This window comes from Schistocerca cancellata, chromosome 3 (assembly GCF_023864275.1).
Source record: "Schistocerca cancellata isolate TAMUIC-IGC-003103 chromosome 3, iqSchCanc2.1, whole genome shotgun sequence".
Taxonomy (NCBI): Eukaryota; Metazoa; Arthropoda; class Insecta; order Orthoptera; family Acrididae; genus Schistocerca; species Schistocerca cancellata.
The window spans coordinates 197,448,520-197,475,073 of record NC_064628.1 but is presented as its reverse complement, the minus strand read 5'-3'; the positions used below and the strand labels follow the sequence as shown (position 1 = coordinate 197,475,073).

The window sequence follows — 26,554 nt, the reverse complement described above, 5'->3', positions numbered from 1 at the left end:
TTAATGGGAAAAAATTACACTGGTTTCATATTATTATTAGCTGATTTGAGTACATATATTTCTTGTGTCTAATGGTTTTATATAACACTCTAATATTAGCAAATGCTACTGGTACATACTATCAGGGCAACACTTTTTAAACAGAGCAAACATTATCATTCAGTAAATATTGTATTTTGTACAATTTCATTACTTTGTATCGAGGAGCATCCTGAGCGCATATAGTGGGTGTAGGCAGTTATGTTACTCAGATGCCGGTGTTTTCAGTGATCCAGGATCGCAGGGCTGGGACGCTGGTGTACACATCAGGAGTTCCACTCCGAGAGCAGCTCGTGCGCGAGAAGATACCGTACTGCGTGGAGCCCACCACCAGGGCTCCGCCGCTGTCCCCGTGGCAAGCGCCCTTCTGTTCTCCTCCGGTGCACAGCTCGTTATACGTGATGTCACGCCACGTCTCGTCACACGTGGCCCTGTCAATGAGCACTGTGGTGACGGCGTGCAGCAGTAGCGGCGGCGTTCCTGCGTACTGCAGGTTCCCCCAGCCGCTGATGTTTACCGCCGTGCCAACGTCGGGTTCCGTCGTCCCAAGAGTGATCGCCTGGGGAGGTCATAATCGTCAACAGAACTGTTAAGGTGTGAGTGGCTCAAATGGCTCTAAGCACTACGGGACTTAACATCTGAGGTCATCAGTCCCCTAGACTTAGAACTACTTAAACCTAACTAACCAAAGGACATCACACACATCCATTCCCGAGGCAGGACTCTAACCTGCGACCGTAGCGGCAGCGCGGTTCCGGACTGAAGGGCCTAGAACCGCTTGGCCACAGCGGACGGCTGATAAGTTAAATCTAAAAGTCCTTCAATGTTGATTGTTGATGTCTAGGGAGTCCCCAATGGGTTTTAGCTGCTAAATTGGAAAGGCTCCCTTCAACAACACACACTGGTGTCCTTCCTTTGTGAAATGTACTTATTGTCTTCTAAACAGAACTGTGTGGTGTAAACGAATGTGAAGTCTGCTTATAGAATAACATATGGAGAAAATTTCTCAGCGTGCCAGTAGCACCACTTTAGGGTAGCCCGCTTTCTGGCGTTTTCTTCTTGTGCTCGACTATGAATACACTAAGAGATAACAGGATGCGCAATTTTCAAAGGTCTGACGAATACACACCTACCATTGCAAAAACACCTTTATTAAACCAATAACATATTCTAGACGCAAGGTTGTTTAGAAGTGCCAAAACATGGAAGACATAGGTTAACCAGTAACATATTCTAGTCGCTGGTTTGCTTAGAAGTGCCAACACATGGAAATCATAAGTTAACGAATCCGGTGAATATACGAGTACGTGTTCCTACAGTTCTCCCTAAAATAAGTTTCCCCATTGCAAGGAAATATTTTCGGCAGATATAGTATTCTTATTAAAACGATTTTGTCATCTTTTGAAGTACAGGTCACTTCTCATAACTTTTCAATCAATTAGGCCATCAGATTTTAGAAGAGTAGGTTAATATTTTTTTACTATAAAAATCTTCTTTACGTTGTGTTTGATATTTCTGACCAATCGTATAAAATACATCCTTTGAGAGAACTGTCATCTGGCAGACCTGAACATATTACACCATAAGTGCATAGCATTTTGTCTGAATAAAAGGACACACCATCATAATACTATAATCGTACTTAAAAGTTAAATAATTACTTTAACAGTTTAAATTGATATAAATTTTGTGTCTGTAATTGCAACATACTTCATTTATATTTGAAACTGTGAAAGTAAGTGGGTCTATTAACACAGGCCTAAGATAAACCCGAGAAAATTAGTTGTACAAGTCAGTGTCAGTAACAGTTACTTATCCCACATAATTATCAAACACTTAGAATGTGGCACACTCTGTTTCCCATGCTATGAAATATGATCAGGGAAGGATACTTTACGTCCAAGTGTCTCCAGTCGATGAACGCTACATCATCCAGCATTCAAGCGCAAATGAACTGGGGCTCAATGATTAGCGTTATTATGTGTCAGACAGTGTGTGTATAATTGCCAACAAACAAAGCGTGTATGTATTAAAATTCTTAGCCTCAATACTAGAAGAGTGTCATTGTTTATATCACATACAAATTTGCTGTGTAGAGTATCAGAGCAGAGACAAGATTATTATACATGCCAAAAAATTTCTTTTATTAAACTATGTAAACTAAGTATCCTGTAAAATCAGTATATCATACAACTTAAAATATCGTGCATATAAAGCCACCAGTCACCTCTCTACTTATAAAAACTATGTTCTTAAAACACTTCCGTAACCTACTACGTTACACAACAAGCAATTGATGTAAAGGATTCTTCCAGCCACAACTCTATAAGTCCATTTTGAAAATGAAGAAACCGCACAACAGTTGCTGAATCAACAATCTTTTACTGAATACAAAACCAGTTTTCCTTTTATTGAATACACAACCAGTTTTGGAATACTTAAAGTTCCACCATCTGGTGTAAATGATAAGTCATCGGATGAAAGAAGGTTATTAATGTTTTAAATTTTCCGCCATCTGGTATAAATGGTAAGTCATTTGACGAAGGAAGAGAGGTTATTAATATTTTAATTTTGGTCCTCGGTTTTTACTATTTAAAATTTGGCGACTAAGTTTACAGGCAGCAACAGGGTTTGATTGTGGGTTCCCCTCTAGCTTGAGTTTTAGCGAATATTTTCATTTCACATTTCGTGTATGGTTTTTTTTATGAAGTATGCGGCGGAGATAATTAAGGTGGTATGCTGGAAGCGTTATGTTGATGATGTTTTTGTTCTATATGGAGTTATGAAGGAAAAATGTGACAGTTTATATAGTAAAGTTAATATATTGCATACAAACATTACTTTTTCTGTTCAACATCAGATCAACGCGAATTTGCCAGACTTGGACACTAAGGATCATTTTCAAAGGCGGAAGGTACAGTTCGACATTTATACAACAGAGTCTCCTACTTATTTAGTTCTGAACATCAGATATAAAACTGTTCCTTTCAGGTATCTGTTAAATAGGTTAAATAATGCTTCCTTCACATCAGAAGAATGTGAAAGGGGTTTTAGTATAATCATATATATTGTCACACATCACTGATACGTAAGGTCTATAATTGAGAAACTATCGAAGGATAGGGCAGCATGCAAGGGAATCAATATGAACCCAGTGGAGAAGAAGTAAAGACACAATATTTGTAAGATTCTGTATCATTGATACGTTTTAGAGAGGGCTGGAGAGAAATTTTTGTCAGCTGACATAGTTCCAGCCTTTTCATATAAAAAATTTTGAGCAGTAGATCAAGGAACAGTAAAGTTTTCAAAAAGGATCCGTTATGCTATCCTGGGGTATACTGTTAAGTGTGATACAAGTCGAATGTGTTACAGCAGATATATTGATAAGGAAGAAAGAGATTTAAAGAACACAAAGACCCGACCAATTGCAGGTCAGAACTGACAATCGATTTGATTGACAGTCAGCGAGGATACTGATAACTTAAAAGTGCTAAACACTGCAGGGAAAGGTCAGAATGTCCTGGAAGAAACTGTAATCTTAAGAAGTATCCGTTCCCATCCTCTTGATACAAGTAATGAATGCACTGACCTGTATTACAAGAATATTGTAGTTAATGTCAAAAAGAACCCCGTAGCTAACATAGAGGTTTTAGAGGATGAGTTAGAAAGGTATTTCAATGCAAATATCAAAAGCCAGAACAGTCTGTTGATTTACTTGCGCTGAGGGAGTAGATATGGAGGACGTGTAAAAAGGATATGCAGGATTGCTTAAACAGCCTGGACTGCTACCAGCATCGCCTCTGGTATAACACAGAATTCCCACTGGAAACGAATCACCAGTATACAAAAAAACCATATCGTGTCCCCCCCCCCCCCCCAGAGAAGTTGATAGACTAACAGCTTCGGTTTGGAATCATAGAAGGAAGTCAACCCCCGTAGTAATCATGCAAAGAAGTCCTCAGACAGGAAAATGCTTATAGGTTCTGCTGCAATTACAGGTTTCTTAGTCAATGAGTGGCCACTGATGCACACCACTCCTAACATTACGGAGACATTAGACAATCTTGGCAATAGCGTTACTTCACCACCATACATTTATGCAGGGGCTATCACCAATTAGAACTTGCACTAGAGGATCGGCATTTTCAGTCCCATTTAGACACTTCCAGTATCTTCGGATGCCTTTCGGACTGAAAAACACACCATCGACTTTCCATCTCTTATTAGACAGAGATCTACGAGGACTGAAACCAAAGCCATGCCTAGTGTACTAGGTGCGGCAATAAAGTAATGAGACTGATGGGATAAAAATGTTGCTTACCGTTTTAGTCACGTTTAGTGTTGTCTCCTTCGAAGTAGTTCCCTTCTGATTGCACACACTGTTTCCAGTACTTCTGCCATTGATGGTAACATTTCTGGAACTCATCTGCTGTAATATCCTCCAAGACCCTCGTCACAGCTTTTTGGACATCTTGTGTTGTTTGAAAATGGTGTCCCTTGACCGCCGTTTTGACTCTTGGAAATAGAAAAAAGTCGCACAGAGCGATAAGGTGGCTGTGGTAGTACTGAAATTTGTTTTGAGGTTAAAAATTGCTGTACTCACAGAGCAGTATGGGATGGAGCATTATCGTGATGTAGAATCCAATTATCAGCAATATTGACACGGACACGAAGAACTCTTTTACGAAGTCATTCTAAAATTTCTTTGTAGTAATATTGGTTAACTGTTTGTCCAGGAGGCACCCACTCTTTATGAACAATTCCCTTGGAATCAAAGAAGCATACAAGCATGCATTTCACTTTTGACTTTGACATGCGAGCTTTGTTTGGTCTGGGTGATCCCTTTGAGCACCGTTGCGAACTTTAGCGTTTTGTCTCTGGATCGTACTGAGAAAACCAACTTTCATCACCAGTGATAACACGGCACAACACTTCTGGATTGATTTCCGTTTGTTCTATCAGATCGGCTGCCACATGTTACAGTGTTTCTCGCTGCTGAGGTGTGTGATTTTTGGGGACCATTTTTGCACAAATCTTTCTCATACCAAGATCTTCAGATATTATTAGACGAACCGTTTCTAGATTGACGTTCAGTTCTTCTGCAATCATTTTCACCAATAATCTTCGATCAGATCGTATGAGTTCACGCACCCTGGCCAAGTTGACATCCGTTCCTAAGGTTGATGGTCGTCCACTGTGGTCTTCATCTTCAACATTCGTTCTGCCTTCACTAAACATTTTATGCCAACGAAAAACTTGAGCTCTTACATAGCCTCCTCTCCAAAAGCCTTCTGAAGCTTACCGTAAGTTGTCGTCGCTTTTTCACCCAATTTAACGCAAAAAGGAAATGACATACCGTTGCGTAATATTATGCAGTTCCATTTACGTGATGAGAGACACAAACACGTGTTAACTTATTACAGTACAACTCACGACTGAGCAGTTGCATCGATGTGCTGCTTGGACACTAGAAGCAGCTTATAGACCAAGGTCAAAGATATTGTGTCTATGCAAGCTCGAAGGATTGCCACATCTTGCAAAGAAAATCAGTCTCATTACTTTATTGTCGCACCTCGTATGTAGACGACGGACTAGTACATTCCAAGGACACCTGGGAGCACATTGTGCGTCTGTGGGAAGTATTTGAACGGTTGAGTGCAGCACAGCTGACACTTAGCATAAACAAGTGACACTTTATATTGCAGGAGGTTCTTTATCTTGGCCAATCACTAGCCAGGTCGCTGTGCATACTGACCCCTGGCGTGTGGAAGCATTAAAAGATATCGAACGCCTAGCACAGTGAAAGAAGTACAATCGTATCTTGGAATTGCGAATTTCTATACAAAACACATACCAAAAGTGGTAGAGATGGCAAGACCACTTACGCATTTGTCGAAAACGAATAAAACTTAACTGAACTCTGAATTATCAAGAATCATTTCAACAGTTTTGTTCTCATTTTTCTAGACTATCAAAAACACTTCTTGTCCTCTGATTCGAACACCAATGCCCTCGGCTGTGTCCTGAGCCAAGAGGTGGATGGGAAGGAACACCTCATAGTCTGTGCCTCCAGGCAACTGAATAAATCAGGGGAAAAAACTATTCAACAAGAGAAAAGGAAATGCAGGCGCTCCTTTTTGTTATCAAGTAGTACTGATGCTATGTCCGCCTGCTTAGTTGGGTGGTAACGTGCTTGTCTCCCATGCACTGTGCCCAGATTCGATTCCCAGCCGGGTTGGAGATTTTCTCCACTCGGGGACTGGGTGTTGTGTTGTTCTCATCATTATTTGATCCTCATCATCGGCCGCAAGTCGCCCAATGTGGGGCCGCCTGAAATAAGACTAGCACTTGACGCCCGAACTTGAGGGGGGCCTACCGGCCAACAATGCCATACGATCATTTCATTTGATTATCTTTGCTATCTCTATAGGAGGCTTTTTATGGTCGTAACAGATCACGCAGCACCAAAATGGCTTCTAGGATTTGAAGATCCTAGCAGCAGGCTAACCCGCTAGCTCTTAATGCTTAGTGAAATCAATTTTAGGGTAGTATATCGTCCAGGGTAATCTCATGGTAACGCTAACGGATTAAGATGCAAAGTATGCACCATAGAATCCTTCAGAATAAGGACAGAAGAGTGGACAAAACTCAGGCGACCAAAGCTGATGGTCAGTGATAAGCAAAACACACGCATTTTAGCTATGATGTCGGAGTGCCGCCGCCGTATAGTTGAGCCAGCTGGTTTATGGAATCAAGTGTCGAAGCAAGCCCATTATTCCATATTAGTAGGGCACAGCGGACGACGAGTCATGGACCACTGCATTGTGGAAAATTACTGGTGGCCACAGAGGAAACAATATGGTGAGAGCAATGTAAAGAACTCCATCGCTTGCATTCAGAGAGCTGAACTAAGTCGTCACTGAATATAGGCAAAGACTGCCTTAGGCCAATCAACTGGTCTCGATGTCCTTGACCCTTCTGCATAAACACCAGTAGGAATCCGATATGTGCTAACCCTAAATGATCATTTATCGTCTTACTTGGCCATAATCGCCATTCCAAACCAACAAGCAGACACAGTGGCTCACGCTTTCATTAACAATTGGCTACTGAAAATCGGCACACAAGAACAAATAACATCCGACCAAGACACGAACTATATGTCTGAATTGTTTAATCCGCTATATCGACAATCGTGTATTAAAAAGTTACGAAATAGCCCCCTTCACCCGCAAACGACTGTAGAACAGAGATAGTGCATAGGACATTGAACAGAATGCTAAGTTACTATGTGAACAGTAACAATGACAACTAGGACCCCATTTTACAATATTTCATAAGTGCACATAATTAAAAAATCCATGAAAACTCGGGTATTTAATACTACGACACTATTTTCGGTACAAAAATGCCCTCACCTATTGAAATATGTCAAATAATTCCAGAGAAGTTTGGAAAAAGGCTAAAAGGAATATGATGTCAGGTGTAAAAAGGACACAAAGGCTCTAGGAATACATGAGAACACGCACAATAAAAAAGTGGAATTTCCACAGAAACCCTTCCTTTCCAAAAAGGAAAATAATTAAATTCATTCCACGGTACCAATGACCATATAGGTAGTCGAAAAGGCATCACCAGTTAACATTAAAATAAAACTCCCCACTCGAACCATAGTTCTCCATATGTTCAAGGTGAACAGGAAGCACTGCCTCAATTGATAGTAGCTCTTTCCAAAGGAAGAAGGGTGTTTGGTGAAGAAAGCAGAAGAACGAAAAGTATGAATAAGTCAGTGCCACAGCGTGTACCTGAGATTGTTCCAACACATCCATACACCTTAAGACCACGAGGTTGCCTAATGAACTAAATGTTTGTAATTACTTATCACCTATGTATTATGATTATATTTACGTTGTGTTATTCCTCCCCTTTTTCTGTCCATCTCCTCCTACCCCTCGTTTTCAATCATCTGTTCATTACCCTTCTACCGCTTCCATCTGCCATCTTCCCTGTCTATCTGTCCACCTCTTGCCCCATTTACCTGTTCATCTCATCCTCCCTCCTCTCATTATCCATTTCCTCCTCCATCTCTCTCCTCAACTTTGCTCTCTGCACATGCAGCCCCTGCAAGATACACTGATATTACTGTCAACGCTCCTGCTCTCTTCTCTATCTGTCCATCTCCTGCTCCCTAATCTCTCTGTCCATTTCATCCTTCTCCCTTTCTCTGTACACCTCAGCCTCCCCACTCCATCTCCTCACCCTCTTTCTATTCACCCCAGCCCATCTGCACATGTAGCCTCTGCAAGACCTGCTGATACTTCCTGCACAATGTGCCTGTCATGTCAGTCAACCTACATTTCAGTGGTTGAACGATCCTTTAGTTCAGGAGAAGATACTGGACATATGCATCATACACAAACATACATCCCATTTCATATATAAGGATTAAAGTGGATGCATGTCTTTGTGTTTGCAAGTAAGTTAAGCATTTCCTAAACGATGGTTCGACTTCAACCAAATTTGATGCAGATATTATTTGTTGTCTGCAAATAAGAATTGTGGAGGTAAGGACCTCCTAGTCCTGACACTAGGCTTCCTTGCGCTACAAGTTATGCAGTTAGTATTACTGTACATTAGTGGGGATACACATACAGATGGGATTACCTGAGCAGGGAAGAGGAGACACGCATAGTGAGAAGAGGAGGATGAGATGGTCTGGGAAATGGGATGGAAGACATGGTCAGAGAGGCAGGAGAGGGAGATGGAGAGACAGAGTGAGTATGGTTGAGGTGATAGACAGATAGAGGTGAAAGGATGAGGTGAAGAGGGACAGTTAGAGGAGGAGATGTATGAACAAAAAGCGGGAATTAGCAGCTGGGGAGAGTAAGGAGGAGGATGGGATGCTCAGGAAAAGGGGAAGGAGGAGATGTACAGAGAGAGGGGGAGGAGGAGATGGACAGGGAGAAAGGGGAAGGTAGGGACAGACAGAAGGGAGAAGAGGAGGAGATACCTGGAGGCAGATGGAAGATGGAGACAGGTATAGGGCGGGTGCTAAGGAAAGGGGAGAGGAGATGAACAGAGAGTGGTGGAGGAGAATATGAAAAGAAGAGTGGGAGGAGGATATGGACAGTGAGACGAGGAGAAAGAGTAGATGACAGCGTATGGAAGAGGAGACGGTCAGACATAGGGAGAGGGGGAGATGGACACAGAGAAGGGGCAGAGATGGATGGAGTTAGAGGAGATTAGGTGATGAAGAGAGAGAGTTAAGGAGGTGATACACAGAGGAGGAAGAGGAGATGGAAAGAGATAAGGGGGAGGAGAAGGTGAACAGAATGATGGAGGAAGAAGGAGATTGGATGAGAGAGAGAGGAGGAAGAGATGGAATGTGAGCAATATATGTTTCATACCTACATATGTGGGCAAAGCTCTAGGTAAAAGACTAGTAACACAGTAACATCAAGGACATAGGTGCACTTTTAATGTATACATTTTATTCATAGTGCATCAAGTCTAACTAGAGGGTCTAGTGACCATGCCTGATAAACTTTATTACTGTCAAGGTGTGCCAGGGACACTTAACTTAATTCTATCGAGCAAACAACTGTGTTACTCAAGTGACGTGTGCTACTGTACTTTAGTGAACAACATCCCAAAATGTTACACTGACACAGAGACCACGTTTAAGGACCAAAGCCTTTATGAACATGTATACCACCTATATTACTGGTATATTACGGGTAATGTCAGTATAATTATAACTACAAGTGCATTTTTCAATTATATACATTGTGGAAAATGTGCTGCAGGTTGTGATGTTTTCGTGAGAATATAAGGAAGGATTTTTTAAATTTACAGTTATCTTTAATTAAGTTGTTGCTTGCATATGCATCTTATTCTCTTATTTCCACATTTTACGTTTTGGAATGTTTTCTATAGTGACACAATTCCGGTAACAAACTGCAGAAACGTTATTCTATGTCTTCTTTGTATTCGTGTAAGGCATGATGCAAGAATATCTAATATGTATTTAATGAAATGTTGTGGCCTTGTTAGTGAAATTAACAACACCTACAAGATTTTGTTAAAGCAGACGGTGACTTCATTAAAACAAGCGTATGTGATTAGCTATGTTGCTCTATGAAAGTGGCAGTGAAGCAGAGCTCATTATTTCGGAAAGTTTAGTCTGGTTTTGACGGGACTTGGAGCCAGGACTTAATACGGACCGAGAAATATGTACGAAACAAGGAAGAGAAGAGTTTATCTGAACAGAGTTGATTTGGGGGGTTGTGGAAATTAGAATCAGTCTGATGCATCATTAAGCAAAAAGCAAACAATTAAAAAAGACCATAAGTGGTAATTTAGGATCTGTATTGTCAGAGGATGAAAACCAATTAGTAGAAGGAAGCTGTAAACCGTGAACAATGGTGTAGTTTTATTGAACGGTGTTTGACTTCTATCAGTCATCATGTCAGTCCTCCCCATTCACAAGGCCCTCAGTGTACTCTTTCCACCTATCCCCTCCCTTTGGTGCATTTAACAATGGAATTCCCTTTACACTCTTAATGTTACAACCCTTGCTTTTGATTTCACTTTTCTATATACTGAGTCAGTGCTTCCAAAGTCATTTCTTTTTTTATTTCTTCATGTTTCTCATATAGCCATTTCGCCTCAGCTTCCCTACACTTCCTATTTATTTCGTCTTAAGTGACTCGTATTTCTGTATTCCTGAATTTCCCTGAACATTTTTCTCGTTCCTTCTTTTGTCAATCAATTATAGAATTTCTTCCGTTACCCATGGTTTACTCACAGTTTGCTTCGTTGTACCTACTGTTTTCTCTCCAATGTCTGTGATTCTCCTTTATAGTGATGTTTATCTTTTCAACTGAACCGCCAGTATCGTAGTTATCTATAACCTCAGACAAATTGAAGCATATCTCTTCATACACTCCCGTAACCAGTTTCTTTGCGAATTTATTCTTCCTGACTAGTCTCTTAACCTACAGCCTGCTCTTTACTATGACTAAATCGTAATCTGAGTCTATTTCTCCTCCAGTCGGAATCTCTGCCTTACCCCGCGTCGTCAAATGGAATCTTCCTGTATCACCCGGCCTTTCCCACGTGTACCGCCTTCTCTTGTGATTCTTGAACAGAGTATTCGCTATTAATAACTGATATTTATTGCAAAACTCACTTAGGCTTACTCGTCTCTCATTCCTATTACCAAGCCCGTATTCTCCAGTAACCGTTTCTCCTACTCCTTCCCCCATAACCTCATTCCAATCCCTCATGACCATTACATTTTCATCTCAGTTACCTACTGAATTACCTGTTCAGTATTCTCATATAGTTCTCTGTCCATTTGTCCTCTGTTTGCGACGTCGGCATGTATGCCACCTTATTGTTGCCGGTGTTGGCTCACTGTCGATTCTGATGACAACAGCCTCGTAAATAAACTGTGCACAGTAACTCACTGTCTGCCCTACCTTCCTATTTATAACGAATCGTACTCCGTTTATTCCATTTTCTGCTGCCGATTGTATTATCCTATACTCGCCTATTCATAAATCCGTGTCTTCTTTCCATTTCACTTCACTGACACACAGAATATGCCTTATCATTTTCCTTTTCGGATTTTCTTATTTCCCCTACTACATTCAAACTTCTGATGTACCAAGTCCCCACTCATAGAACGTTATCATTTCTTCGGTTATTCGATCTTTTTGTCACGGGCACCTCCAACTTGGCAGTCCCCTCTCAGAGATTCGACTACTTCAGAATCATTTTCCAATGGAGAGGTCATCATGATTCTTTTTCAATTATGGGCCACATGTCCCATGGATACACCTTATCTGTCTTTAATGCTGTGGTTTCCATTGCGTTCTGCATCCTGTTGCCGTTGATCATTGCACATTATTCCACCTTTTAAGGGCAGTTACCAGTCCCAAGGACGAGAGAGTGACCTGAACGTCTGTCCACTCATTTGTCCTCTATAACACGGCCGTTGGGAGAGTGAGGGTGACTTCTTGACCTGGAAGTTTTCGGCTGCCATTGCCGACGATTTTTACTCAAAGTTTTGCAATGGTGGGGTTCGAACACAGGACCGACGACGTTTCCATCACGAGTCAAAGACTCTATCCCTCCTATGGCATCTAATCTGTCCTCTTGATTCACATTCCATAACTAGCTAAATATCTTACAGCTTTCTACTTCAGGTTTCAGCCAGCTCTTGGTCACAAGAACAATCTGAATATTGGTAATTTTCTGGTGAGCAATAAATTCAGGAATTTCGTTACGAATACTTCGACAATTTACTAATAAAATTATGACGGTCTAAATGTTTTTACTTTGAATACGGTTGGATTTCGGCTTCTGCTTATCGTACGGAGAGTGTTTATCAGAGTACCTCAAACTACCGTCTAGCATGAGGAACCCTTGTGTGCACTCCACATGTACTCTGCACGCCAGATAGCTGCTTCTGTTGCGTAATGCACTCCTGAGCTATCAAGGGAAATCCTACAATTTCCCACGTGATAAAGCACGTCCAGAAATCTGCAGCCAAGACTATCACAGCACCGTAGAAGCCTTTCCTGACATCCTTCACTCAGCTCCAGACTAAAGGACCCCTATCCACACTGAGAACTACACTGCAAATTGAGATCTCTGCTTGCACCCTACACAGGTCGCCAGTAGCCTTCACAACTCCAGCCAGCTTCCTGTATACACTGAGGATAGCCTCAGAACCCAAGCGACTCGCATAGTTGCTGCCGACGTAAGCCACAATTTACAGACGACTGTATCCTCCATGCTCGATAGCCGCATGCCTGCTTCACATCTTGGATGAGGCCCCGGTAGACATACCAAGTGCACATTAGTTTCTTTTCTGGCTCTGAATGTTATTTCCCTAAGGGGATCCATAGCGCGCCTGAAGTTGCAGCTCCCAGTAAGTAGCAAAACCCTGTCCCCCTGTGCCTGCTTGGGGCGTACTGAAGGAAAGCCCAACTGTTCACTTACAGATGAAAAGGCGGGGGCGCACGGCCAGTCTTCACACTGGCCCTCTGCCTCAAGTGACGTGAATGCCTTACCACCTCGCACTCACCCTGCTGTGCGGCAGATCCATCGTGTTGTGCACACTACGAGATGTCTCGGCAGCAGTGCCCATGGACGAAACAATCAATACCTAAGATACACCATGTGACGCGCCAGATTCTCAAATACTACTATTCCCCGAGGAGTATCCGTACCCGGAGGCAGCAGCCTGAAGACGGCTGGCAGTAGCCAAAGGCGCTTACAGCATGAGTTTATTAGAAGCAGATACCTTAGGGGTTGCGAAGCAACTCAAATCGCTTGATACGGGCAAGTCTTCAGGTCCAGATTGTATACCGATTAGGTTCCTTTCAGATTACGCTAATACAATAGCTCCCTACTTAGCAATCATATACACTCTTGGAAATTGAAATAAGAACACCGTGAATTCATTGTCCCAGGAAGGGGAAACTTTATTGACACATTCCTGGGGTCAGATACATCACATGATCACACTGACAGAACCACAGGCACATAGACACAGGCAACAGAGCATGCACAATGTCGGCACTAGTACAGTGTATATCCACCTTTCGCAGCAATGCAGGCTGCTATTCTCCCATGGAGACGATCGTAGAGATGCTGGATGTAGTCCTGTGGAACGGCTTGCCATGCCATTTCCACCTGGCGCCTCAGTTGGACCAGCGTTCGTGCTGGACGTGCAGACCGCGTGAGACGACGCTTCATCCAGTACCAAACATGCTCAATCGGGGACAGATTCGGAGATCTTGCTGGCCAGGGTAGTTGACTTACACCTTCTAGAGCACGTTGGGTGGCACGGGATACATGCGGACGTGCATTGTCCTGTTGGAACAGCAAGTTCCCTTGCCGGTCTAGGAATGGTAGAACGATGGGTTCGATGACGGTTTGGATGTACCGTGCACTATTCAGTGTCCCCTCGACGATCACCAGTGGTGTACGGCCAGTGTAGGAGATCGCTCCCCACACCATGATGCCGGGTGTTGGCCCTGTGTGCCTCGGTCGTATGCAGTCCTGATTGTGGCGCTCACCTGCACGGCGCCAAACACGCATACGACCATCATTGGCACCAAGGCAGAAGCGACTCTCATCGCTGAAGACGACACGTCTCCATTCGTCCCTCCATTCACGCCTGTCGCGACACCACTGGAGGCGGGCTGCACGATGTTGGGGCGTGAGCGGAAGACGGCCTAACGGTTTGCGGGACCGTAGCCCAGCTTCATGGAGACGGTTGCGAATGGTCCTCGCCGATACCCCAGGAGCAACAGTGTCCCTAATTTGCTGGGAAGTGGCGGTGCGGTCCCCTACGGCACTGCGTAGGATCCTACGGTCTTGGCGTGCATCCGTGCGTCGCTGCGGTCCGGTCCCAGGTCGACGGGCACGTGCACCTTCCGCCGACCACTGGCGACAACATCGATGTACTGTGGAGACCTCACGCCCCACGTGTTGAGCAATTCGGCGGTACGTCCACCCGGCCTCCCGCATGCCCACTATACGCCCTCGCTCAAAGTCCGTCAACTGCACATACGGTTCACGTCCACGCTGTCGCGGCATGCTACCAGTGTTAAAGACTGCGATGGAGCTCCGTATGCCACGGCAAACTGGCTGACACTGACGGTGGCGGTGCACAAATGCTGCGCAGCTAGCGCCATTCGACGGCCAACACCGCGGTTCCTGGTGTGTCCGCTGTGCCGTACGTGTGATCATTGCTTGTACAGCCCTCTCGCAGTGTCCGGAGAGTGTATGGTGGGTCTGACACACCGGTGTCAATGTGTTCTTTTTTCCATTTCCAGGAGTGTACAACCGCTGCTCTTCGATAGATCTGTACCTACAGATTGGAAAATTGCGCAGGTCGCACCAGTGTTTAAGAAGGGTAGTAGGAGTAATCCATCGAGCTACAGACCTATATCATTGACGTCGGTTTGCGGTAGGGTTTTGGAGCACATACTGTATTCAAACATTATCAATCACCTCGAAGGGAAGGATCTATTGATACGTAATCAGCATGGTTTCAGAAATCATCGTTCTTGTGCAATGCAGCTAGCTCTTTATTCGCACGAAGTAATGGCCGCTATCGACAGGGGATCTCAAGTTGATTCCGTATTTCTAGATTTCCGGAAGGCTTTTGACACCGTTCCTCACAAGCGACTTCTAATCAAGCTGCGGGCCTATGGGGTATCGTCTCAGTTGTGCGACTGGATTCATGATTTCCTGTCAGGAAGGTCGCAGTTCGTAGTAATAGACGGCAAATCATCGACTAAAACTGAAGTGATATCAGATGTTCCCCAGGGAAGCGTCCTGGGACCTCTGCTGTTCCTGATCTGTATAAATGACCTGGGTGACAATCTGAGCAGTTCTCTTAGGATGTTCGCAGATGATGCTGTAATTTACCGTCTAGTAAGGTCATCCGAAGACCAGTATCAGTTTAGAGCGATTTAGAAAAGATTTCTGTATGGTGTGGCAGGTGGCAGTTGACGCTAAATAACGAAAAGTGTGAGGTGATCCACGTGAGTTCCAAAAGAAATCCGTTGGAGTTCGATTACTCGATAAATAGTACAATTCTCAAGGCTGTCAATTCAACTAAGTACCTGGGTGTTAAAATTACGAACAACTTCAGTTTTAAAGACCACATAGATAATATTGCGGGGAAGGCGAGCCAAAGGTTGCGTTTCATTGGCAGGACACTTAGAAGATGCAACAAGCCCACTAAAAAGACAGCTTACACGTACTGTTGCGCGATGTGGGATCCTTACCAGGTGGGACTGACGGAGGACATCGAAAGGGTGCAAAAAGGGCAGCTCGTTTTGTATTATCACGTAATAGGGGAGAGAGTGTGGCAGATATGATACGCGAACTGGGATGGAAGTCATTAAAGCAAAGAGGTTTTTCGTCGCGGCGAGATCTATTTACGAAATTTAAGTCACCAACTTTCTCTTCCGAATGCGAAAATATTTTGTTGAGCCCAACCTACATAGGTAGAAAAGATCATCAAAATAAAATAAGAGAAATCAGAGCTCGAACAGAAAGGTTTAGGTGTTCGTTTTTCCCGCGCGCTGTTCGGGAGTGGAATAGTAGAGAGATAGTATGATTGTGGTTCGATGAACCCTCTGCCAAGCGCTTAAATGTGGATTGCAGAGTAGTCATGTAGATGTAGATGTTCAATAACTGCGACCAGCTCCTCCTGCGTCCGCACACAGCGTCCACACTTCCTATTCATCTTAGCAAGACTAACTGAAGAAGTAAACCATAAAAGCACACACAGAAACCTGGATATGCAAGTTGCTAGCTTTCTGGCGTGTCACGAATGGAGGTTGACGCCTTTATGAACTGTGCAGCTGACTGTTCAGAAGAAATGACAATTGTGCTACAGACTGTCTCACTCTACACTTTAGAGTTACAAAAATGAAAGGGTGCACATCTTAAGCAGAAAAAAAGACGGAAAAAGCTATATACGTAGTTTGCAAGAGCTAAATACGTAACTCGCCACAGTAATATCAGAAATTGAGTCCGCCTTGATGCAAAACATCTTGTTATTCGTTTATTTCATTATTGTCCCAAATTAGGTTCGGCGAAAAATATCACCATCAGCAGTGGTTTTCTTTTAATCTAAAACATGCAGAAAATGGTATGGTCGTACAAACACAGTAAACATTATTACATTTTTACAAATCGTCTTTTGAAATATAGTTTTTTGTTGATACTTTCATACTACCTTATTTATTGTATGTTACAGCATGTTTTAAGCCATTGTTGGCACTGTTTGTGACATATTGTCTGTGCTCTTTTTTCTGTTGCCGTCTTTTTACTTAGCGAATATCATGTCATCTGCAACCATGTGAGGTGCTGTTAGTAAACATATACTAAAAGGTGAACTTCGTGTGTCAGCAGTATATACTTGGGGTTGTGGTAGTATTGTGGAAACTAGTTATTTTGGTGTGTATTGAGCTGTTGCCTAGCTATTCGTGTACTCACGTTGAGGCGTAGCGCCGTATACCGATCCTGCCTTGGAGGCGGTTAAGTGGGATATGTGTCTCAGAGCTGGATAGTGACAGATGGTGACGCGAGACTGGACGCGCACGTAGTATATATATATATCAGCCGATAGAGGACAGTATTGGATAGGGGACTGTGATTTAGTTTCGATTGTGCCCACTAGAGTGCACTAAAGTAATAGAATGTTTTTCATAAACTGTTCTAGTATTTTCATAAAGTGTTATTATGTCTTTTTGTGTATTTAAAATGTTATGAATGTGTTTTAGCAGTATGAATGATTCGCGGGTGTGGTTTAAGGTAAATATGATGTGGACAAAGCGGATTTTTGTAGAATAGATTTGTAAAGTAAGTTTATGGCAAAGGCAAAGTTAATTCAGCTATAAATAACAATAGTAAATAACTTTATGCATTAAAAAAACTTCAGCATATTAGATAATTACGTTGGTAAAAAGTGCAGTCGTTAGGTTTAATATTTTGCGATTGGTTATTGATGAAAAGCGCGGACTGACGCGGGAGAATGTTGTTTTGCTATTGGTTGTTGAGTAAACTGTCCAATGGTAAAGCAATATTCTTCGTGCGCCTTTCTCTGCTGTTAGAGAATACTTAGAGTATTCTAGAGAGTAGTGATGGGCTAAACTGCGATTTTCCGATATCTGTGATTTCAGTGAATGCTATTCTTAACCGTGATTTGTCGCAGTTAAGAGTCGCAGTTCAGGAACATAGGTCGTGTATCCCTCCGCCACTGCTATTTCTGCGATTTCTGCTACTTCCGCGATTTCTGCTACTTCTGCGATTTCTGTAACTTCTGCCACTTCTGCGATTTCTGTGATTCCTGCGATTTCTGCGACTTACCACCGTATGAAAAAGTTACATCTGTCAACACAGAAAATTGCATCTCAACAAACCTGTCATTGGCAAGTATGTTTTACGTTTTTTCTTCCGTTGGCTTTAATTTTGTATTAAAGAAACAACTGTGAAAATATTAATAGTGTAATTAATATGTAAGTAGCCGTACAGTACCGTAATAGTTCGTATTTAGAAAATGAATTCTAACATATTGTTATGTTCACAGGTACCTGAACTACATTTCAGTCACTCAGTAAAGTGATAACTCAAAATATCATTGTCAACAGATCTGAAGAAATTGCCACTGCGTCTTTAGACCGTTTTCGTCAGACGAGAGGTTAGTTTCTAAGCGTTTCGATGGACTTAATTACTTCAGTGAGATCGTTCTTGCAAATGTGATATTCATTATAGCAAATATTAGCAATCTACTCTGTCAATTATATTGCTAGTAATTAATGACAGCAAAAATTGTTTAATAATCCTTGTGTTTTTGCAGACACAGTTCTGACTCTGATTACTGGTTGCTGTACGTATCTATCCACATCAAGGCTCTTTTTGAGAGAGACTCGTAAAGATTCAAGACAGCTCTTAGAGGATTTGCAGTTTAAAAGTGAAATAATTGTGAAATAAGTGTGTGAATGATTAAACTGTGTTTTATTGAAGTTGTTGTGCGATTTTAAAGGAATAATACAGAGTGAATAATAAAAATCTCATTTTCCACATGTTTAAGCCGTCCTATACCCATAATTTTCCGCCACTTACTTATTGGTAAACACTTGTTGGAGAGTGACATGCCGCCCCCCCCCCCCCTTTCTCCACAATCTTGGTGTGACACTGGCCTGTAACTTATCCCGAAGTCTACAATATGCATTTTGAGGCTGTTGATATGAAAGTGGGAAGTACAGATCTTCCAGTTAAATCAGGAATAGCTTAAGTGCATTACTTGAAAGTAACACAGGAAAAGCTTACTTATGTAGGTGGTAGTAGTGTCGGCAAAAAGTTCTTGTGTGTGAAGTTGACATGTAGAACACCAGGTGTAAAACTTTTCTCCCGAGTCTTGAACTATGTCGGAACAAAAGTGAGGCATTCATATGACTGTTTTCATTTCTCTACACTTATACAGATGTCTGAGTTCTGCTGTGTCAACATTGCAAAGTCCTGTAGGCATGTGGAGTATTAACCAAAACTGTCATATTGGAAGCAGAATCAAACACATTTGTTACGTTACTTGATATTTTCAGGAGAAAAAGGCAATGTTGCTTCTTATTAATATAATACATTCAGAGTCACAGCAGTATTTGACCAACCACAACTGATGCTGAATGTGCATGTCGTCATATAATATGAAGGGCTTATTTCAATAGTGGTACAAGTCCATTACCTCCACTTTTCTGTCTATAATGCTTCTGAAATTAGTGATCCAAACAAACATAAATAAAGGTTCATCTCTAGCAAGAAGCCATATACTTGAATATTTCTGGTATCTCAAATGCAGATTTGTCAGCGCTCATTTAACTTTACGACTCTGTATCTCAAAATGAACAAAAATGGACTTGTACCACTATTGAAATAAGCCCTTCATATGCACACACAGCACATCGATCTCGTGAGGCACAAGGCTCTCATAACGAAGTACGTACGTCGGTCAACAGATGACACTAGGAAAAGTATGTTAGCTGCGCTTTTTAGTTGCTACTTGCGACTCTTAGTTGCGATTTGTCACAGAAATCGCAGTTTGACTCGGTAGCGAATAGCGTAGTATGAACTTTGCTCAACAGATGGCACTGTTAACTGCGCTTTTTAGTTGCTACTTGCGACTCTTAGTTGCGACTTGTCACGGAAATCGCAGTTGGACTCCATAGCGTACCGCAGAGATGGACGTAGTACGAACTTTGGCCAACAGATGCCACTGTTAACCGCGCTTTTTAGTTGCCACTTGCGACTCTTAGTTGCGACTTGTCACTGAAATCGCAGAAAGCAGTGCTAAATTCGACCAATAGATGGCTCACATCTTTGAATATGAAATACTACTTGCGACTGCTAACTGTGACTGAAATCGCAGTTAGATTCTGTAAAGTTGCTACTGTGATATCTGTGACTTCTCAGTCACTGTGATTTCTAACAGATACGTGATTTCCTGCCCACCACTACTAGAGAGGAGTCGGAGCCCTGCCATGAAACAGTTCGGACGTGTGTAGTAGTAGTTACGATGGAAAGGATAAGTTGCCGGATCTAGCAGTGTTTCATACATCAAAAGTGTTGTAAAGTGACGGCATAATTATTCCGATGGGTGTGTAGAAATTTCGGGATATTTAAGTGAATTTTGTGACGAGAAAAGATAAATTCCGCGTGGCGTATTGAGCAGGTCGGTGGCTAAAAACTGTGACTGCATTAGGTGCCGACAGACTTAATACTTGTCGAGCATTCTCAATCAAAAACAACCACGTATATTTCTACCTATTTCGTTTTCGGGAAATGCAACACCATACACTTGCTAACGTGGGTGAAAGGTATTGTGAGTGACTGTGTTAAGACTAGCATGGGCTTGGCAATGATAATTGTTCACCTAAGTTTCAGAATATGTTAAATAAGGACAAACTTCCCAACCTTTCATTTCGTGTGAAAACTTTCTCCAGAAACCTAGATTAGTGACTTTAATTGCAGCCTGGTTCATGTTGAAGTACAATAGGTTTCGCTCGGCTTCCCTCCTGATGATATGCTGAGACAGTGTTCACAGGTAGGTGCAGGTTCGTCGTAAAGGGACGGAAGGAACCGCGCCGCCGCAACGTTCGTTGGATGATATGTGGATGACATAATCTGTCTTGTAGATGAAACACATAGCAGGATAGAAGAACTCCACATTAACATCAGCACAGTACACCCACAAATCCACTTCACAATGGACATAGAAAACAACAAGAAACTAAATTTCTTGGATCTTACAATCACAAGAAATAACCACCAACATGAATTCTCCATCTACAGAAAACCCACCATCCACAAGCACTATTATCCACAGCTCACCCAACCACCCGTCAGTGCATAAATATGCCAGTTTCACACACATGCTCGACAGGATAAACAGAAAACCTTTTAAACCAGAAAACTACACACAGGATCTAAACATAATCAAACAAATTGCTGTTGAAAACGACTACAAAACAGACATCATAAACAAACTCAACAACAAGGTAAAACGGAAACATGCAGCACACACAGACAACGCAGCAGACCACACCATTTCAGAAAAAAGAGGGAGATGGTACACACTAACATACAATAACAAAATATCACATAGAATAGGAAACATCTTAAAAAAGCAAGGGATCCCAATAAGATTCAGAACAAACAATACAGTTCAGAAAAAACTAAGACCAATCAAAAAAACCTCAGACAAATTCAGCAACGCTGGAATATATCAACTCACTTGCAACTCTTGTCAGGCCCACTACATAGGACAAACAAGCATAAATTTCCGACCGAGGTACACAGAGCACATGAGAGCTCTAAGAAGTGACAGCACACATTCAACTTTTACAGAACATCTAATGAACAAAAACCATAACCCCACTAATATCGAAATCGACCTACGCATTCTGAGAAACAGCAACAGTCTATACCGACAACTAACAATAGAGGAAAATTACTACATACAAAAGGCTATATTCGAAGGGAAAAATGTAATAAATGAAAACATAACACTCTGCAACAACACACTCTTAACCGCTCTGAAAGAACTGACAAGGACACAGAACAGAAAGCACACACACGCAAAAGAACCACTTCCCCATCACACGCAGAGACATAAATAATGAACAGAAGTCGTCGTAATTCGCGCTACAGATTTTCATAGCCTTTCTCGCCACATGCGATACGCCTCTCGCGACGCACACGTACAGCAAGATGGCGTAATATTCTGGATCAGAAACAAAGTGCAAAAGTTTTGTTTTTCTATGTAAAGAGCAGCCACATTCCATCCAACGAACGTGAGTACACGAATAGCTAGGCAACAGCTCAATACACACCAAAATAACTGGTTTCCACAACACTACCACAACCCCAAGTATATACTGATGACATACAAAGTTTAACTTTTAGTATTTGCTTATTAACAGCCGCTCACATGGTTGCAGATGACATGATGTTCGCTAAGTAAAAAGACGGCAACAGAAAAAAGAACACAGAAAATATGTCACAAACAGCGCCAATAATTGCTTAAAACATGCTGTAACATACAATAAATAAGGTAGTATGAAAGTATCAATATAAAAATATATTTCAAAAGACGATTTGTAAAAATGTAATAATGTTTTACTGTGTTTGTACAACCATACCATTTTCTGCATGTTTTAGATTAAAAAAACCACTGATGTCGGTGATATTTGTCACCGAAATTAGTTTCGGATAATAAAGAAATAAACGAATAACAAGGTGTTTTGCATCAAGGCGGACTCAATTTCTGATATTACTGTTTCTCTACGCAAACACGGACCAAATGGAAGAGTTCCAAGATGATATTAACGTAACTCGCCACTCTGCAAGTGTGTAGCATGCGGCATTTGGAGACTAAGGTTATACATTGTTGTGTCAAATTCTTCTAACAGTATGATATTTCGTTTTCATTTATTTCGCCTTTCCTACCTATAATATTATCTTCAAGTTCATTTTCCTTCTATACATTCCACCTTCCAACCTTACTTTCTATGCTTACTAATTTGTTCTCATCTGAGCTCGTCATATTCACAGAAGTGCTTTTATTTTTTATTATGAATGTTTTAAGTTTCTCTAGAGGTTTCATATTTTTCTCATGGTTATACATGCTTCTGCAGCTTCCATTTATCATCTAACCATTCCTGCTTTGCCTAGTTGAAATTTTACATTTTTTCATTCCTTTAATTAAACTGAATACCTCCTATACTAACCAGCGATTACTAGTAGCTCTTTTTTGCTCCATCGATACCTTATCTCAACTTTCGAAGGTAGCCATTCGTCTTCCGTTTATTTTCTTTCCCCTTCTTCTGTCAATTGCTGCGTTACATTCCGTTTATAACTTTGCAAGAACTTTTTCTTTAATTTATCTGGGTTCCTTCTCCTTAAGTTACAAGCTTTTTGCAATTTATTCACTTTACAACAAAAAAATTACAATCAGAGTGCACATCCGTCCTGGAGAGGTTTTGAAATTTAAAATCTGGTTTCTAAATCTTGCTGTCACAATATGTAATGTATATGAAACTTCCCGATGACTGCAGGTGTCTTCCTTGTGTAGTCACCGTCTTCCGCGATTTTTAATCCATGTATGAGCAATGATTAAATTTTTCTCGGTGCTAAATTCCACCAGGTGATTTTCCCTCGTTCCTTTCCGTAAAGTCATATTCTTCTGCTATTTTTGCTTCTCTTCTTTTTCCTAATGTGCAAGACCAGTATCCCATCGCAGTTAAAACTTCGTCTCTCTTAACAGTCTGAATAATTTTCTTCATTTGATCAGACATTCTTTAAAATTCGGGTTTCTTAATTCTGCCTACTGCAAAACACAATATATTTCTTTTTCCTATTCATCCAAATATATATCGACACTTTCATGTCACCTGGCAGCAGACGACACATACCTGTCTAGCAATGTTTGGATGAATATAAAAAAATATATTATGTTTCACAAAAGATGGAGTTTAAAATCAGAAATTTTATTTTTAAACACGAAAAAAAAGCATAATGAGGAGCTTCCAACCCTGGTAACATCATTATATGTTCATTCAATTTGTCAGCCATCTGCAAATTTAGTAGGCTTATGAACACTTACTACTGTCGTATGGGTGTTCGCTTTGTGTCTATGTTGGCTACAAAAATGTATTCACTATGCAGTTCATGGTAGCTTATCCACATTATTATCTTCTTATTTGTTTCCAAGGTAGACCAGTTCCTGCATTTCTCATTTTGATTTTATGGTGATCATCCTGAAGTAACCTTAACAGAAGTTCTGTTATTGTGGTACTGCTGTTCACTACTCCAACTTTATCTAACTTCAGCCTATTCATTTTTATTTACACTGTAACCTACTAACCCCATGAAAGGACCTCACTTCACACACTGCCCTGAAGGGAACCAATTTTTTCTGTTCTGATAACATCCTCCTGAATAGCTTCCAATCGGAAATTCGAATGGGGGAATATTTTACCTGTGGAATATTTTATCCGAGACAGTGCTATCATAAACCAGGCACACAGTAAAGAGAAATAATGGCTGTAGTTTTTCCTTCCTTCCAGCCGTTTTCAAAACTAGTATAGCTAGCTCATGTTAGCCAATGGTACAAGGCCAGATCAGTCAGTCATAGACAATATTTTTCTGCAGCGATTAAAAACGCAATTGCTCCTTTTTAAGAACCATTTGCTTGCCTGACATGTCCACAGATATGAGCTGTTGCGGTTGCAGCTACATTGCGGTTGTCTACAGAATATCGTTGTCACACTCATACCACCCCACCTCGGCTAGGTTAATAGTAAATGTGTGTGTGTGGGGGGGGGGGGGGCAGGGGTGGAGGAGGATGCATGAAAAATATGGTAACGGCACTAAAAAGTCTTTCACCTCCGATGTATTATTAGTGGAACACTTTCGCAAGGGCAAATTTTTGTAAGAGTAAGAGAAAGAGGTTCTGTATTTTGCTAGTTACATGACTGACGTCTCTGGATCGAAGAGACATAGGTTGCACAGAAGTGTGGGTGCAGAGTATAGGCCTGCCGGAGTGGCCGAGCGGTTCTAGGCGCTTCAGTCTGGAACCACGCGACTGCTACGGTCGCAGTTTCGAATCCTGCCTCGGGCATGGATGTGTGTGATGTCCTTAGGTTAGTTAGGCTAAAGTAGTTCTAAGTTCTAGGGGACTGATGACCTCAGATGTTATGTTTTTTTTGAGCAGAGTGTAGAAGTGCAGAAAAGTTTGTCAGATTGTTGATCAGAATGGCAAAAAAAGAAAAGATCAGCTTTATCAAATAAATTAACACTGTAAACGTAACACTGCTGAAACTACATTAATAGTTGTAATAAGGTGCAGAATGTTAGCTTCATATCTATTTTAAATAGGTAAGTGTTCCACTTGGGTGAATTTTACCTGAACTTTGTCACCAAACGTGAAGGATCCGTCGATGGATAGCACTCCGATATCGTAATCTCCTGTTGCCCAACTGAATCTGTCGTGAACGATCACAGTAGTGACCTCATAAACGGTGCCGCCCGACTGACGTAAGGAAGTGCCCGCCCTCAGTAAGTAATACTGCGCATTATGGTCGCCACAGTGTGCCGCAGTCAGCACCCACTTGGAGCTGATAATGGAGCCGCCGCAGTAATGCTCGTTCCTGTACTCCAGCGAGATCTGCCACGGGAACTGCGAGATGTCCACCAGGCCGCCGCCCACGATGCGGCCCTGGTGGCCAGTCCTGAACCTGTGAGCCCTCGCTGGGGGCGCAGCGCTGCAGGCAGCGGCCACCACGAGCAACAATAACACGGCTGGCTTCAGCATCTCTTCGACTGGCGGCCTCTGCACAATCTGTGCCTCGTCTTTATATCAGCGTCGCTTATCATGTCTTAAAAACTCTCCAGAAACACTAACGGTCTGCGCACTTGTTACATAAATATCGCTTATCAGGAGACTCTCATAATAAGACCCATCAGTTTCATCATTTCAGTTTTCACAGAATAAGTGTGGGAACAGTCGAAATTGCACCTGGAGTAGGTAGGGTACATTCAATCCAGAGTCGCTTATCATGTCTCAAAAGTCTCCAAAAACACTGTCTGCGCACTTGTTAGATAAGTATCGCTTATCAGGAGACTTTCATAATTAGACCCATCAGTTTCATCATCTCAGTTTTCACAGAATGAGTGTAGGAACAGTCGAAATTGCTGTTGGAGTAGGTATGGTACACTCAATCCAAAGTCGCTTATCATGTCTCAAAAGTCTCCAAAAACATTGTCTCCGCACTTTTTAGATAAGTATCGCTTATCAGGAGACTTTCATAATTAGACCTATCAGTTTCATCATCTCAGTTTTCACAAAAGGAATATGGGAACATTCGAAATTGCTGTTGGAGTAGCTGGGGTACTCTCAATTCAGAGTCTCCAGTAGATGTACTCTAAAGGAGAGAGACAAGCAAGGTAGATTAGGAACATGTATACGTAGTGAGGTCTTTAGAGATGCACGTGCTCTGATTAAGTAATGATAGATATAAAAATAGCCCATGTCCTCTTTAAAGAAACCATCGTAGCATTCATCTTAATCGTTTTAGTGAAATCACGGAACACGTAAATCAAGAAAACTTAAATCATGAACCTCGCTCCTCTCGAATGGGAAAATTTTCCACCTATTCGAAATTTTATTGCACTAAGCAGACGGTCAAACATTTATATCAGACAATAGCTTTTCACCTTTTTTAAGTCATCTCAAACATAAGTTGTGACACTGAAGGTCATTTTCAGGGTTCCGTGCCTCAACCAGTTGTTGTTCGTCTGTCTGTCCGTCGGATTACAGACAACACTTTTTCCCAACAGCAGGTAGACGTATGAAGCTGAAATTCATGTCGCATTCTAATGTCTGTAGTCCCTTCGCGGTTTAGTCAATGTAAGCTTCTGA

At 41.8% G+C, this 26,554-nt stretch overlaps 1 protein-coding gene across 1 annotated transcript; it reads right to left on the bottom strand.

The window, feature by feature from the left end:
- On the bottom strand, positions 1–25,471 carry LOC126176681 (trypsin-7-like). Its single transcript, XM_049923843.1, has 2 exons — positions 25,040–25,471; positions 1–598 (listed from the first exon to the last, which is right to left on the bottom strand). Exons 1-2 carry the CDS (start codon positions 25,445–25,447, stop codon positions 248–250), a joined length of 759 nt encoding a protein of 252 aa, XP_049779800.1. The 5' UTR covers positions 25,448–25,471; the 3' UTR covers positions 1–247.
- Positions 25,472–26,554: the final 1,083 nt, after the last annotated feature.